Source organism: Mycteria americana, chromosome 2 (assembly GCF_035582795.1).
Source record: "Mycteria americana isolate JAX WOST 10 ecotype Jacksonville Zoo and Gardens chromosome 2, USCA_MyAme_1.0, whole genome shotgun sequence".
NCBI classification, from domain to species: Eukaryota; Metazoa; Chordata; class Aves; order Ciconiiformes; family Ciconiidae; genus Mycteria; species Mycteria americana.
In genome coordinates, this window is record NC_134366.1 from 57,871,150 (window position 1) to 57,886,529 (window position 15,380).

Genomic DNA, 15,380 nt, shown 5'->3' on the forward strand with positions numbered 1-15,380 from the left:
TCACTTGTAGCCCTGTCTTCCTTCCTAATGCTTTTGGCTCGCTGTTAACTGCCTTCCAAATATTTGTATGTCTTCCTGAATGAAAATGATTTTTTTCTCTTCAGTGATGGTATGTGCACCAGTCCCATGCCCTGACATCCTTTTGTTGTAATATGGCTCAGTAACTCTTTAGAGCATTATTCAGCGGTTATTGTCAGAAGCTCATTTTAAGAACCTTAAGGATACTTTTCTCCTGAGTATTTAGCCTTAATTTTCTATTTATCCATGAAGAACTTGGGAGAATTCAATTGGCTGGGAGCTGATGGCACTCCTTCTTCCCTTCCATTACCTTTAGCTGATAGGTCAGCGTGTCATGCATACTTTCTCACTTGATAAAGCAAACTATTCACGCACATACACACACATTATATATATATATATATATATATATACACACACATACATATATACACACATAAATATGTATATGTGTGTATGCACATTCTCCTCTGTGTGGAATTTTTGTAAAAAACAAAAGAAACCCCCAAACAAAACTTCCAAAAGGTACGAATAGTTTGCTTCATTAAGTTAGTAGCATTGTTATTTGTTATTGTTATTCCGTTTAATGACTACTTTGGCATGCATGATACCTTTTTTCTTTCCTGAGGCATAGATGTTGAGCATCTCGTTCCTATCTGGAATACATAGTATTCCAACTCTGGTCTGTGTTGTATTGCTCTTTTAGTAGAGGTTAAAATACAAGTGATATGTTCAGAGGACTTGTAGGACATGAAGTGTGAAATTTCAGTTGACAGTGGTTTAAAAGCCCATTGAGACTGAAAATCCCTTTGAGTCTTAAGAATATACAGTTTGTTTGGATCAGAGTCTGAATGCAGTTCTCCACATTGGCAGAACCCTGGGTACCTATGCGTGGTTCAGTGAGCATCAAAAGAAGTACTATACACAGACTGCTGCCTTTATGCATTAAAGACTATTTCCAAGTGTCATGAAAACTTTAGCAGCAGAGCTGACACAGCACTTGTAGGATATCTTGAAATTCATGTTCATTTCTCTCTGAGAATATATACACTGATAAACTGGGCCCAAGTCATTGTATCCTCACTTAGCACTGTCGTTATCCCATGTATGTTACCAAGTCCAGAGGTATGGTGCTTTTAACGTTACACTGCTGTATGTCATGCTTTCTTCCTCAGTGGCTTGTAGGAGATGATAGTTCTTCAGTATGAGATGGACAACAACTCTAGAACCATCTTAGCCCATACAGTCACTGTGAATTGGATAGATTATAAAATCCCAGTGAAAGCAATACACAAGTTGTAACTGATTTCGTCTCTTGAATGAATTAAGCTAAGGCTATAGCATTAGCAGTTTGGAAAGTATTTATGTGTGAACTGTGAAGGATTTCAAGAGAAAATAAAAACCTCTTAACTTTTATTTTTCATAAAGGCATACTATTAAAGAACAAATAGCTTGCCTCTATTGTGTTCCCCTTACCTTACTTTGGTGGCTTGATCTGCTGTCTTGCATAGACGATTGGGACAGCTGTAGAACTGTTGGAGCTACTTCTGTTTTCACAAGCAAATACTTTAGCTCTGTGGAAACCTGGATCTTCTTGAGAACCTTCTTGTGAAAAATGCCTATTTTTTAATAACTTCCATGAAGTTATGTTCTGTTCACTTCTATGGAATCATGAATTAACAAACCAGCCAGCTGTCCACATTGAAACCAGCAATGCTTATTAAGACCCTGGAGACTGTTTTTCATTTTACTATAGTCCTACAGGTTCTTGCCATGGCCACTTTAAAAAGACTTAACATATTTTAAAATGCACTTTTACCGTATGCTGAACTTAAGTTTCTGTAACTGTTGTTAATGTCTCTTCCGTGCATCCAATTAAACCGTTCATAAATTGTGTACTGCCTTGTCTGAATAAGAATCAGTTTCTATCTTTCCTGTTAAATACTTGCTGGCTTGGCAGTTTCTTTTGCCTTAAATTCAGCTGAACAGCCTCCATGCTAGAAAAAAATGCTTGTGATTGCTGTTACGATGACACTAGTTTATAGAAGCTGGTCTAATATACTGTATATATTAATCAGACAGTGACATGGTAGTTTCAGAGAATGTGACTCTCTGAAACTCTCAGCCGCAAATAGCATTAACAAACTAAATGTTTTAGGTTATGCTTAAAAATGTGTGCACAAACGTGTCTACCTGTCAGGGAATAGTTTCTTAAATTCCTGGGGGGGAAAAAAAAATCAAGCAAAACAACTACAACTCCCCCAAGGCATACATCTTTCTTTTAACATGCAGTTCTATTGCTTCAGGAGTTCTTCATTAGTATTAGTCTTATTGAAACATGTACATGTGTATCTATTTATAACTTTTATAAGAAAAAAAAGATGTAATTTAAAGCCCATCAAGGTTATATGTTAATCTTTAACTTCAGTAGATTTTTGGACTAGGTCATTCATTTAGATGTGATGGAGAAAGTCACATTGCAGAGCTTGACAGCACTATTCTAATTGAGGTGCCTTTAAGATGTTTGTTTTAACCCAATAAAATTTTTGCGTTCCCTATTCTGCTTCTACATACAGGAAGTGAGATATATGGCCTCTGTTACAGTAACTGTAATCAATGATTTTAAAATGAAAGACAATTATAAAATTATTTCTAAGGTGGAGAAATCATGAAGGATAAAGATGCATTCTTTCTCCCCCCCTTTTTCTCAAGCTAAGTGCAGGTATAAAGGTGGTGATTATTCTGTAAACTATCATCAAGTCTTGAGAAATTGATGTGATACTGATAATATAGTATAGTTTTGTCTAGTCGCTTTAGGATTTTGACAGTCGTCTTTCTAGATATGCAGCATCTCTAATACGTAGTTTGCAGAGATTCACAGTCTAACAGGCCAAAAAATCTCTCTCTAGGTTTCTAAGTTTTCTTTTGTCAGGAAGACTGGAGCCATTTTGATTAGTGAGATTTTTAAATTAAGTTACGGGAGGAATTTACTGAACTTTTGGAAGATGATTAACAAATCTTACTCATCCTTTTCTTTTCTAAAGCTTGCAGCAGTGTCTGATGTTTTTGTGGAAAACTACATCCCTGGGAAACTGGCTGAAATGGGTCTAGGTTATGAAGACATTAAAAAGATTGCTCCTCACATAGTGTACTGTTCAATAACAGGTATTTTAATTTCAATTACTTGTGTTAATTATTTGCTTTATTCCAGTCACCTTGTTATAAAAGTCATGTGGTTATATAGAAGTATATTGTTTTGATGTCAGTTAAGATAAATTGTAACACTAAGTGAGTTTCACTGTTCAATTCAAAAATGGGTATAGAAAAATTGGGAGGCAACAACCATGTCAACAATTTACCAGTTGTTCAACAGTGGCATTACCATGTCAGCCTGGCATGGTCCTATTGACTTCAAAGGAGCCAGGATTGGCTGGGCTCCTTGGATTTTGCTTTGAACTAGTAGAAAACTCAGATTTTTGTTTGTTTGTTTTCTAACAGTTTTACTGTATCAGTTTACATATTGCAGTTTCCAATCTGGTAATCTCAGTGTTCTTTACTGCCCTGAAGCATATCTGTCTTCAGAATTGTGTGGGTATGTGTTCATGGGAGTTTTATGTTACTTTGCTACAGTCTATTGCCTGATAACTGAAACGGTAGAAGAGTTGTAGGTGCTTTATAAATGCTGGGAAGAAAGGAAATAAAGTAGACATATGAATATCAGGAACTGCATACATGTAAAAATAATTTCAAGTCTGAAAAATTGCTTAAAAAAACCCCCAACAAAAAGTACCCCAAAAAATCTTGATCAAGCACTAAAATTAAAGGATCTGTGCATGTAAAGTCTACTGTTAAAATACAATTAAATTAAAACACAAAAGTTACAGGTATTTTTAGACTGGTTTAAAATCTTAGTTACAAACCTGTTATGCCTCTGAATTTCTGAAGAATAAATGGCTTTGGCTTTTTAGTTACTGGGTATTGATGTCATTTAATAGGAACCAAATAGCTTTTTAGTCTGTTGTGATGTATTTATCATGTTTGTGTGGCAAATGTCTGAAGAAGACAAGAGAAGAAAGGCAATTATATTCATGGCCTGCTGAGAATCTCTTTGTTTAAACACATTTTTAGGTTAGTCAGTGGCTAGTTACCACAATGTCTTTCACATTTGCTTGTGCATGTAATCTCACAACTGGAATTTGTCAAGTGGTTTTTGGATTTTTTTTTTGTTTAGTTGCTGTACCCATAATTGATGAAAAAGAATAAAAATTATATCCAAGCTATAATTTATGTGAGGTAGCTTGGCCTTTGATTTCATAAATCTGTTTTTCCATTCACAGTACATGTCAGCTTTTGAGTGCTTTTGTATTTTACTGATAATAGACAAAAATCTTACTTGAAGTGAGGGCCTCAGGAAAAATACTATTTAATTTCACAGAATCATAGCATTGTTCAGGTGGAAAGGACCTCTTGAGACCATCTAGTCTAACGCCCCTGCTCAAACAGGGTCAGCTACAGCAGGTTTCCCAGGACTGTGCCCAGCTGGCTTTTGAGTGTTTCCACAGCTGCTCTGGACAGCCTGTTCCAGTGTCTGATCACCCTCACAGTAAAAAAGTTTTCCCATGTTCAGGAAAATCTGCTCATTGCGTCTTGTCCTGTAAGTGGGTGCTACTGAGAAGGGTCTGGCTTCCTCTTGCTCATTCCCTCCACTGGGTATTTATATACACTGCTAAGATCCCCCTGAGCTTTCTTTTGTTTAGGCTGAAGAGTCTCATCTGTCTTGCCCTCTCATCATGTGTCAGATGCTCCAGTCTCTTAATCATCTTTGTGGCTCTGTGCTAGACTTGCTCCAGTAAGTCCATATCTGTCTTGTACTGGGGAGCCCAGAGCTGGACACAGTACTCCAGATATGGCCTCACCAGTGCTGAGTAGAGGAGAAGGATCTCCTCCCTCAACCTGCTGGTGACACTCTTCTTAACGCAGCGCAAGGTACTGTTGGCCTCCTTGGCTACAAGGATGCATACTTTTGTATGTTCTGTTTAAGTGCTCCCTAACTTCCTCCACTGAGGGTAAGTCTTCCTTGCTGCAAGCTTTCTGTCTAGTCTCAGGGACCTGGAACTCCTGAGGGCCGTCTTTCCTGGTAAATACTGAGGCAAAGAAGGCATTAAATACCTCTGCTTTCTCCATGTCCTTTGTCACCAGTTTCCCTGCCCCATTCTGCAGTAGGTCAATGTCTTCCCTAGTCTTCTTTCTGCTGCTGATTTGCTTGCGGAACCCTTTCTTGTTGCTCTTTGCGTCTTTTGCCAAATTAAACTCCAGGTCAGCTTTGGCTTTCCTAACCATATACTTGCATGATCAAAGAGCAGCTCTACACTCCTTCTAGGTCACTTGCCTTTGCTTCCACCTCTTGCACACTTTCATCTTACTGTCAAAAGAGGTTGGACCAAGATCGTACAGTTTTGCAGTTTAAAGCTTTGTGTAACACATAGTTTACAGTTATGTTATACATAATGAAAACCATATAAACATTAAAAAATGCATAAATACAGAATCACAGAATCATAGGTTGGAAAAGACCTTTAAGATCATTGAGTCCAACCATAAACCTATCACTGCCAAGACCACCACTACACCATGTCTCTAAGCACCTCATCCAAACGTCCTTTAAATACCTCCAGGGATGGCGACTCAACCACTTCCCTGGGCAGCCTGTTCCAATGCTTGATAACCCTTTCAGTGAAGTAAAATTTCCTAATATCCAGTCTAAACCTCCCCTGGCGCAACTTGAGGCCATTTCCTCTTGTCCTATCACTTGTTACTTGGGAGAAGAGACCAACCCCCACCTCTCTACAACCTCCTTTCAGGTAGTTGAAGAGAGCGATAAGGTCTCCCCTCAGCCTCCTTTTCTCCAGGCTAAACAGTCCCACCTCCCTCAGCCGCTCCTCATAAGACTTCTGCTCCAGACCCTTCACCAGCTTCCTTGCCCTTCTCTGGACACGCTCCAGCACCTCAATGTCTCTCTTGTAGTGGGGGACCCAAAACTGAACACAGTATTCGAGGTGCGGCCTCACCAGTGCCGAGTACAGGGGCATGATCACTTCCCTAGTCCTGCTGGCCACGCTATTTTTGATACAAGCCAGGATGCCATTGGCTTTCTTGGCCGCCTGGGCACACTGCTGGCTCATATTCAGGCGGCTGTCAACCAACACGCCCAGGTCCTTCTCTGCCAGGCAGCTTTCCAGCCACTCTTCCCCAAGCCTGTAGCATTGCATGGGGTTGCTGTGGCCCAAGTGCAGGACCTTGCACTTGGCCTTGTTAAACCTCATACAATTGACCTCGGCCCATCGATCCAGCCTGTCCAGGTGCCTCTGCAGAGCCTGCCTACCCTCCAGGAGATCAACACTCCCACACAATTTGGTGTCATCTGCAAACTTACTGAGGGTGCACTCGATCCCTTCGTCCAGATCATTGATAAAGATGTTAAAGAGAACTGGCCCCAACACAGAGCCCTGGGGAACACCACTTGTGACCGGCCACCAACCGGAGTAACTCCATTCACCACCAGTCTTTGGGCCCGGCCGTCCAGCCAGTTCTTTACCCAGCAAAGAGTACACCCATCCAAGCCATGAGCAGCCAGTTTCTCCAGGAGAATGCTGTGGGAAACCGTGTCAAAGGCTTTACTGAAGTCTAGAGAGACAACATCCACAGCCTTTCCCTCATCCACTAGGCGGGTCACCTTGTCATAGAAGGAGATCAGGTTGGTCAAGCAGGACCTGCCTTTCCTGAACCCATGCTGCCTGGGCTTGATCCCTTGGTTATTCTCTACATGCCGTGTTATAGCACTCAGGATGATCTGCTCCATCAGCTTCCTCGGCACCGAGGTCAGGCTGACAGGCCTGTAGTTCACCAGGTCCTCCTTCCGGCCCTTCTTGAAGATGGGTGTCACATTCGCTAATCTCCAGTCAGCAGGGACCTCCCCAGTTAGCCAGGACTGCTGGTAAATGATGGAAAGGGGCTTGGTGAGCTCTTCTGCCAGTTCCTTCAGCACTCTCGGGTGGATCTCATCAGGCCCCATAGACTTGTGAGTGTCTAAGTGGTGCAAGCAGGTCACTAACCATTTCCCCCTGGATTATGGGGGCTCCATTCTGGTCCCCGTTCCTATCTTCCAACTCCAGGGGCTGGGTACCCAGAGAACAGTCGGCCCTGCTATTAAAGACTGAGGCAAAGGCAGCATTAAGTACCTCAGCCTTTTCCTCGTCCTTGGTCACTGTGTTCCCTCCCCCGTCTACTAGGGGCTGGAGATTCTCCTTACCTCTCCTTTTGCTGCTAATGTATTTGAAGAAGTGTTTTTTGTTGTCTTTTATAGCAGCAGCCAGACTGAGCTCTAGCTCAGCTTTGGCCCTTCTAATTTTCTCCCTGCACAGCCTCGCTACACCTTTGTAGTCCTCTTGACTTGCCTGCCCCTTCTTCCAGAGGTCATAGACTCTCCTCTTTTTCCTGAGTTCAAGCCAGAGCTCTCTAGTCAGCCAGGCCGGTCTTCTTCCCTGCCGGCTCGTCTTTCGGCACCTGGGGACAGCCCGCTCTTGTGCCTTTAGGACTTCCTCCTTAAAGAATGTCCAGCCTTCCTTAGAGAATGTCCAGCCAGAATGTCCAGCCTTCCTAATGGACCTTAAAGAATGGACCTAATGGACTTTAAGAATTCTTCCTTAAAGAATGTCCAGCCTTCCTAATGGACCCCTTTGCCCATTAGGGCTGCCTCCCAGGGGACTCTCTCGACCAGTCTCCTAAACAGGCCAAAGTCCGCCCTCCGGAAGTCTAAGGTGGCAGTTTTGCTGACCCCCCTCGCCGCTTCTCCACGTATCAAAAACTCTATCATTTCATGATCGCTCTGCCCAAGACGGCCTCCAGCCATCACATTGCTCACAAGTCCTTCTCTGTTCGTGAACAAGAGGTCCAGCGGGGCACCTTCCCTCGTTGGCTCGCTCACCAGCTGTGTCAGGAAGTTATCTGCCACATGCTCCAGGAACCTCCTAGGCTGTTTCCTCTCTGCTGTATTGTACTTCCAGCAGCCGTCCGGTAGGTTGAAGTCCCCCACAAGAACAAGGCTTGCTTAGGGATCGTGAGGCTTCTTGCAGCTGCTTATAGAAGAGTTGGTCTGTCTCCTCATCCTGGTTGGGGGGTCTGTAACAGACTTCCACCACAATATCTGCCTTGTTGGCCTTCCCCCTGATTCTTACCCATAAACACTCCACCCTATCATCACCATCATCGAGCTCTAAACTATCCAGACACTCCCTGACATATAGGGCTACCCCACCACCTCTCCTGCCTCGCCTATCCCTCCTGAAGAGTTTATAGCCATCCAATACATAACTAAAGATTCTTTTTTTATTTATTCATGGACTATGGTCATTTGAGGTTGAAGGTGTTCGAGAGGTAAGAGCTAAGTGGTGTTTGTCAGGCACCCATAAAACAACTACGGATCTTAAAATATGGTTGCTTAAGTCTTGGACATACAACAGGTGACAAGGAACATCTATTTAAGGATGATGCATCTTCTATGAATAAAGACATAAAATCTCTAGTACCCTTAAAAAAAAAAAAAAAAAGACAGATCACAAATCAGTTAAGGCAGGAAATAGCAAAGCCTCAACCTAAGCATATTAAAAGAAGCAACCAGACTAGGACCAAATGTACATCTGCCACAGAGAGGGCATGATGGTGATGCTTAGGCAGTAAGATTTTTTTGGCACAATTGGGCAGAAAACTGATTTAAGAAGAAAGAACTCCTGATTGACTTCTAAAAGCTCTGTGGCCTGATTCTAGATACTACAATTCAAAACTGTTTTGTGCTGTGGTTGACCCTACTACATTCAAATATACTTTTTTCTTTGGTGGTTTTTTTTTTTTGTGAGGGGGGATGGGAAGACACTAGAAGAGGTTTGATGTAGTAATGTTTAGCTTTAAAAAGAAATCAGTGAAAAGGAGATCAAGTTGTAAAAGTTGAAATACTGGCTGATAAAAATTGCATAGATTAGCAGGTCAGAATAAAACCTGAATATCTATGGAAAGGGACCAAGAGAACTCTTTTTTTTTTGTGGTGGTGTTGTTCTTTTTCCATCACAAATAAGGCTAGACAAACAGCAAAGGAGGTTGGTAAAAGCATTAAAACGTCTTTACGGTAGCTAAGCTATGTACACTACTATTTATTACGGGGAGGGTTAGGGAGTTTCCATACTTGAGCCATTTTCTGCAAGGGATTAATTTGAGAAACTTTGTTAATCTGAACATCCAATATAAAAGGCTTTTAGAACAAATTGGTAAATGAATATTTATAAATCACCTGTAGCAGTATATCTGAGCAAGGTGAACTTTTGGTCTGATCCTGTGTTGTTATTAAGACATGTCATAGCTTTGCCCATGAAAACACACACACAAAAAAGTAACTGAACATGTCAAGCTGTTGATGTAAACATAGGAATTAATTCACTTTCCTTTTCTGAAGCAGACAGTGGACCTAACTGGCAATTCTTTGCTTTTGCAAGGCACCTCTCACCCATGTTGCTTGCTATTCATGGTGTTCAAGTGCTTTTCTTCTTTTTCTTCTGGGTTCTTGGATGTGGAGGCCTATTAAAAATAGTGGGACCCTGGGCACAGAAATTTGTCTGTAAGCAGTGTCTTGGACGTTTTAACGCTGGGCATTGCAATGTTTGACCCAAAAAAGAGGTTTATGTAAGTTGAGGCATCCAAGTTGGATGGCTGGTTTTGTGAGAGATTGGTGGAGAAAGCAGGTAACTGCATTCTGAAAGGCCACCAGGAAGTGCTCAGTTCCCCTGACTCGAGACAGGAGCTATGCTTGTGACAACGTAAGAGGATAAGGATTGGTATTGAAGTGGAATGAACTGAGACATGCTGAATTTAGTAGGTTCTTGAGAGCTCAGATGTAGTATTTCAGATAAAGACTTGAGAACATGATCTAAGGTATTTTTTGGTAATGCTATAGAAAGTTATGTGTATATAAAATGCCTAGCTAGGGATATGAAAAATAGGAGTTAAGGAAGATCCGGAGACATACAATACTTCAAATGTAAGAGATGTGCTGGCCTAGAACATTGAATTAAATGGACTAGTTGTCTTCCCAAATGTTGAAAATTGTTGAGACAAATTATCTTGATTACAGCAACCCCTTTTATGTCTAAACAGTGGGATTTCATCCATCATTGTGCATCTCATGTACAGGCTGTACAAGAGATAATAGAAATAGGTTATTTCTCAAGCCGTTTCTGGTTTGCGAGTCCTGTGAAGGATAACGGATGCACAATATAACATGAATTATGTTCTGAGTTCTTTGAACAAAGGATCGGAATGGTTTATGCTATTTAACTCAGCTAGTTTTGAGTATGCTTTTTTTAAGGGTGTATTTTTAAGGGTGTATTTATACTGTATTACATTTTAGATGTGAGAATATGTAGACACAGACATTTTGGCATAACATTTGATAATAAATAAGTAACCAAGAGATAAACATGTCCAGTGTGTCAGGATCAGAGTGGTTTTCCAACTTTAATTTTTGATTTTCTTGTTTTTTCTTGTTAGTATACATGCTGAAGACATTATAGCTGATTCATTTAATAAATTACAAATAATTGCTGGACACTATTTCCCTTATCCATTTAGTTAACTCATTAATGAGACTGGATATCATCTGGAATGTTTTGGTTTCTTCTTTTTGGAACCATATTGCCTTTCAAGTTTAAACTTCATAGGTATGGAATGCAATCAATAAACAAGTAATTTGAAGGAATCAGTTTCACCCTACAGCATAACTTGTATAGCAGCTGTGATCAAGATGTCTTTAAGTTTCTTGTTTTTTTTGTCTCATTCAGTTATTGATTGCAAGTATAAATAAATCAAATTGGATATGAAAACTTTTTTAAATTTAGGGGCCATCCAAAAATATGATAAGTAATTTTCTGACTCTAGACTGTACTGTGTCCTTCCTTTGTGCTACTCCAGAGAGGGTGTGCTTAAATAGTTGTCATTCTTATCATTGTTATAATGGTTGTTACACTTTGGAGGATTGGTACTTTCACTTTTTAAAGACTCTTATTTGTGACAAGATTTATATGAAAATATAGGTCTTGCATTTGTCTTCAGACCTCAGAGTCGCTAATTGATAGTCAGCACTAACTGATAGCCTTTTCTTCTTAAAGGCTCACCTTTTAGAACATTTTTATCCCAGTCACTGGCTGTTCAGCACCCGCTGGCTGCATTTTGTGTTTGTGGTTACATTGATAGTAGCCATTACCTGGTTATGGATTAGGTTATTTGCCAGATCCTTGAAGCGGTCCAGATGCTGAATGAGTGCACTCCTTGTGATACTGGTCTTGTGTGTCCTGTTACATAGGAATTTCTATCTCATACTGCTTGATGTTGAGCCAGATGGGGCTGGGCTGTCTTCAGAGCATATTGCATTGGTCACGTGGTCATGAATGGTTCATATGTGCCATCTGTAATATAACAACACCTGTACGTATTCCATCAAACTTATTTCTCCTTCTGGATGGTAGGTAAAATATCATAGAGATGTCACCAGCTTACTTTTCATTTATTATTTCCTTTGGCCTCCTTGCTTTAAGTTGCGATATCACCATGAAATCTAGTCTAATCAATGCCAATTGTAGTACTGTATGGTTCCTCCTAGCCTCCCTTTCTCCTCACTTCTGGTGGCCTATAGACTAGTATTTCTGTTCTTCTCAGCCTCCCACCTACATGATGCCTTTGTGCCCTCTTCTTGGTCTTTTTGTCAGATCTATTTCCCTACCTTCTCGGTCTGTACACTCCCCCTGCCCTTTCCTAGCCATGATTGCCCAGCTCAGCCAGTTCAGACTCTTGCCCTCTCCGGTTCAGTTCCTTGTCAAGCATCAGTTTCCCTTACCTCCTTTGGCTTCAGGTTCATTTTCCTACCAACTTCCTTTTCCAGCTAATCGTGTTCTCCAGTCCTTCAGAACCTTCATTCTAACCTTCATTTTTTTCTGTTTCTCCTTTTCCACATTGCAGTTCTAGTAGGAATCGAGCAGAGGGGATGCCCTCTTTCTATACTTTGTTTTTGTGTGCTGTCCTCATGCACAACAAGTGTGAGCAGTAAATATAAATAAAAACTGGGCTAGAGCATGCTCGGTTGGTCTGTGGGGACAGCATACATAGATTTGTTAGAATAAACTGCTGGGATGTGTGATAGATACAAGGGAGCATGCACTTCATGGACTGAATCTTTGGAGATTTTAGCCTTTAAGCACTAACAAATATTTCCTTGGAGAGTGTATGTTTCCCAGCCCCCATGATACCTTAAAGCTGGATTTGTGGATTTTCTAGTGGAAATAAAAAATAACAACATTAATAGAAAAGCATAGCCATGACAAAAAGGTCTCCCATTCTTTCAAGTCTTCACTTTAAAGAACAGAAATTCTTGGGATTTTAAGCAAAAAGCTGTAAGTTGGTTTTTTTTGTTTGTTTTTCCTAATGTAGCAAAACAAACCTGCTTCCCACCCTGGTTTTGTGCTTAAGAACAGCAGAAACATGCTGTGAGAAATTCTGAAGACATTCAAAATTCTCATTCATGTACAGCTTAAAGATCAAAATTGGACTCTATTATATAAAATGCCTTTTGTTAATGGAACATATATGGAGGTGACTGGTTCAACTGATGAATAGGCACATATTGCAGCAAAATGTAAAATCTGGAAGACCTACTCCTTAGAAGTCAGAAGATATGGTACTTTATAACTTATCCAGAATTGAGCACTTTTTCTTAAATACAGGAATAATGTTTGTATGGAATTACCTCTTTCTAAATTTTGGACTGTGACAAATTGTTAGTGATAGTAAAATGAAATACAGTGTAATGTTTCAGAAAGTCCAGGGTCATATGTAGGTGAAGAGTTTAGACATAGGTAAGTCAGATGATGTCTCCTTTATGGCATTTTGGAAGTCGTGATTAGCAAACTGAGTTTCTTATCCAAACAGCTCTTATTGAATGTATCCAGCCCTGCAGTGGCTGTTGCGGGGTTGCAAGGATTTCCAGGACATTTCCCAATGTTCCTGCTGCTTTGCGTGCTCTTGAGCTCCAAATTGTCTGGTCTCACTCACAAGTTGGCTTTGATGACAGTAATCTTAGAACTAGTTTAAATAGAACATATTTTGGCAGTTCTGTGGTTGAGATTGGTGTAAGTTTTTGAAAACTGACTGGTTAAAGTAAATCATGTACAGGTCACAAGAGGGTGACCATTTGCTATCAGTATGGTCTGTGTAGCACTTCCAACTAAGAAAGTCACAGTTTATTTCTGAACAGGAGGGGGCACTGTTTAAAAGGACAACATTGTTTTCAAATCAAAGCACCTTTTTTTTTTTTTCCTTTTCTTAAAGCCTCTGAAGGCAATATGTTTTGAAAGAATTTTGTTGGGTTTTTTTTTTGAGTGACGAAAGCTACTCCTCTTGGGTTCTCTGCCCCATCCCCTTGCTCTGGTAATTTGAGTGAATTGTGCTTACTCTTCTCTTGCATACAGGTTTTGCCAAAGATAGTGTTCCTCATTTTTTTTGTCTCGTCCCTTTGTTTCTTCCTCCTTTCCTGCCTTTTAAAGAAATTTTAAAGAAAGTTTTCTGCCTTTTAAAGAAATTTTACTCATGTAAACACTCTTTGGTGTATTTATGCATGAAAGAAATTGAATACATAATGATAATCATAGAAAACTTAGAAATATTCTTAGTTCAACCAAAAGAGACTATGAAGATAAGATTTTTGGGATTGGTATTTTTATTAACTTTGTGTTACTGTAACAGATTACATTTCTTGGGGATTTGCAGTCTGTACCCCAAATACCTTAGTCTTAACTCTGAATTTACAAATACTTTGACTGTACTAAACTGTTAATTTGTTTGTTGGCAAACAGTATTGTTGTAAAAAGGCAAAAATTAGGTGGAAAGAATGGCAAAAGTTTTCTAGAAGAAGTGTTGTGTGTCACCTGAGTTTCATATGGGTCTGAATCTGGAATTATTGTATATGTAGCTTTTATTTAATGTACATAAAGTCCTTAAGATCCATAAATGGACACTTTTCTTCAAAAATAAGTAAATCTTCTGTGTCTCTTGATTCATTCTGGATCTATGAGAAGGAAAATAGTTCTTCACTCCACCCATCTACATAAAAGTTAATAATAACTCAAAAGAACCAGCATTTGGTACTTCCCAGTACATCTTGTTTTGTACTGATAATTTGTAGCGGCTTCTCATGAGAAGATGTAATGTTATAATTTTGATGCATATCCTACTTTGCCTCTAGTATTTTCACAACAGGAAAGAAAAGCCAACCGCAGTGTGTTTTGCTGGGTAAAGGCTAGCCAAAGTGTTCTTCAACTCCTAATTTGTGAACTAACTGTGGTAAGATGTGGAATTGCCTTGGATTAGGTACAGTTTGTAGACTCCCTCTTAGCAAATGATTCTGGCCTGTAAAATTATAGATAACTTGCAGTGTTTGTGTCTTCATGCCCACTCCTTCCCCTGAAGATTGATGTTCTTGTGGTTTCTATACTGTTATAGTCTGGATATAATTATCTGGTACAAATTGATAGATTACCTGCCAACAAAATGATAGCTCCTACTTAAAAAAATGGTGTGTATTTCACAATATGATATCACTTGGAAAAATAATTTCTTGATGCTGTAAATTATTTATTGATAACATACAAGTAGGAAACTAAGTTGTATTCAGAAGCTGGCTCAAGCAATGGCTGCAGTTGTCACTAAATAATAGCAACTATAGAAATGGTCTTGATCATTAATCTGTTCAAAAGTTATTAACATTTGTGACCCAAAATTACTAAAAAGAGGATTTTTTTTGGTAATTACACAAAGGCAAAATGACCCTAAAACTAGGCACAACAAATTGGGGGGGGGGGGGGGGGGGGCAAAAAAAGCCTGCATAGCAAAATGCATAGGCTGGTTGAGCCAAATAGGCCAAATAGCCAATGCAAGCAGGATGATGTGCAGAATGAGATGGAAATTAGGAGAATTAACTGAGTATTTAAAGAGTTACAACAGTCTTTTAACTATATTAAAAGCTGGAACAATTTGGTAAATGAGGTAATTAAGGAAGCTGGAAACTGCAAAGAAGAGGATTGGTGTCTTGGTACCAGTCTTCAGTAAAAGATGTTAATAGAGAAATTTTCAACAGACGTATTGTTTTCTAATAATAGAAGATACTGCACTGTCAGAGACTGATATGTCAAAAGAGGCATTGTCAGAACAAACTGGGTGTTGTGCTTCCAGTAGTTCGTAATGTGGTTTAAGAACAAGGAGGCAGGTCTGGA

General features: G+C 39.9%; 1 protein-coding gene across 4 annotated transcripts in view; it reads left to right on the plus strand.

The window, feature by feature from the left end:
* The window catches only part of SUGCT (succinyl-CoA:glutarate-CoA transferase), a 336,948-nt gene that overhangs the window by 10,530 nt on the left and 311,038 nt on the right, over positions 1 to 15,380 (plus strand). For all 4 annotated transcript variants that reach the window (XR_012774277.1, XR_012774278.1, XM_075493575.1 and 1 more), the window contains exon 6: positions 3,063 to 3,183. Coding sequence is in view for 2 of the 4 variants with exons in the window: in XM_075493575.1 (XP_075349690.1) it covers positions 3,063 to 3,183 (121 nt within the window). In the remaining 2 variants the exon portion in view is untranslated. The remainder of the gene's footprint in view (positions 1 to 3,062; positions 3,184 to 15,380) is intronic.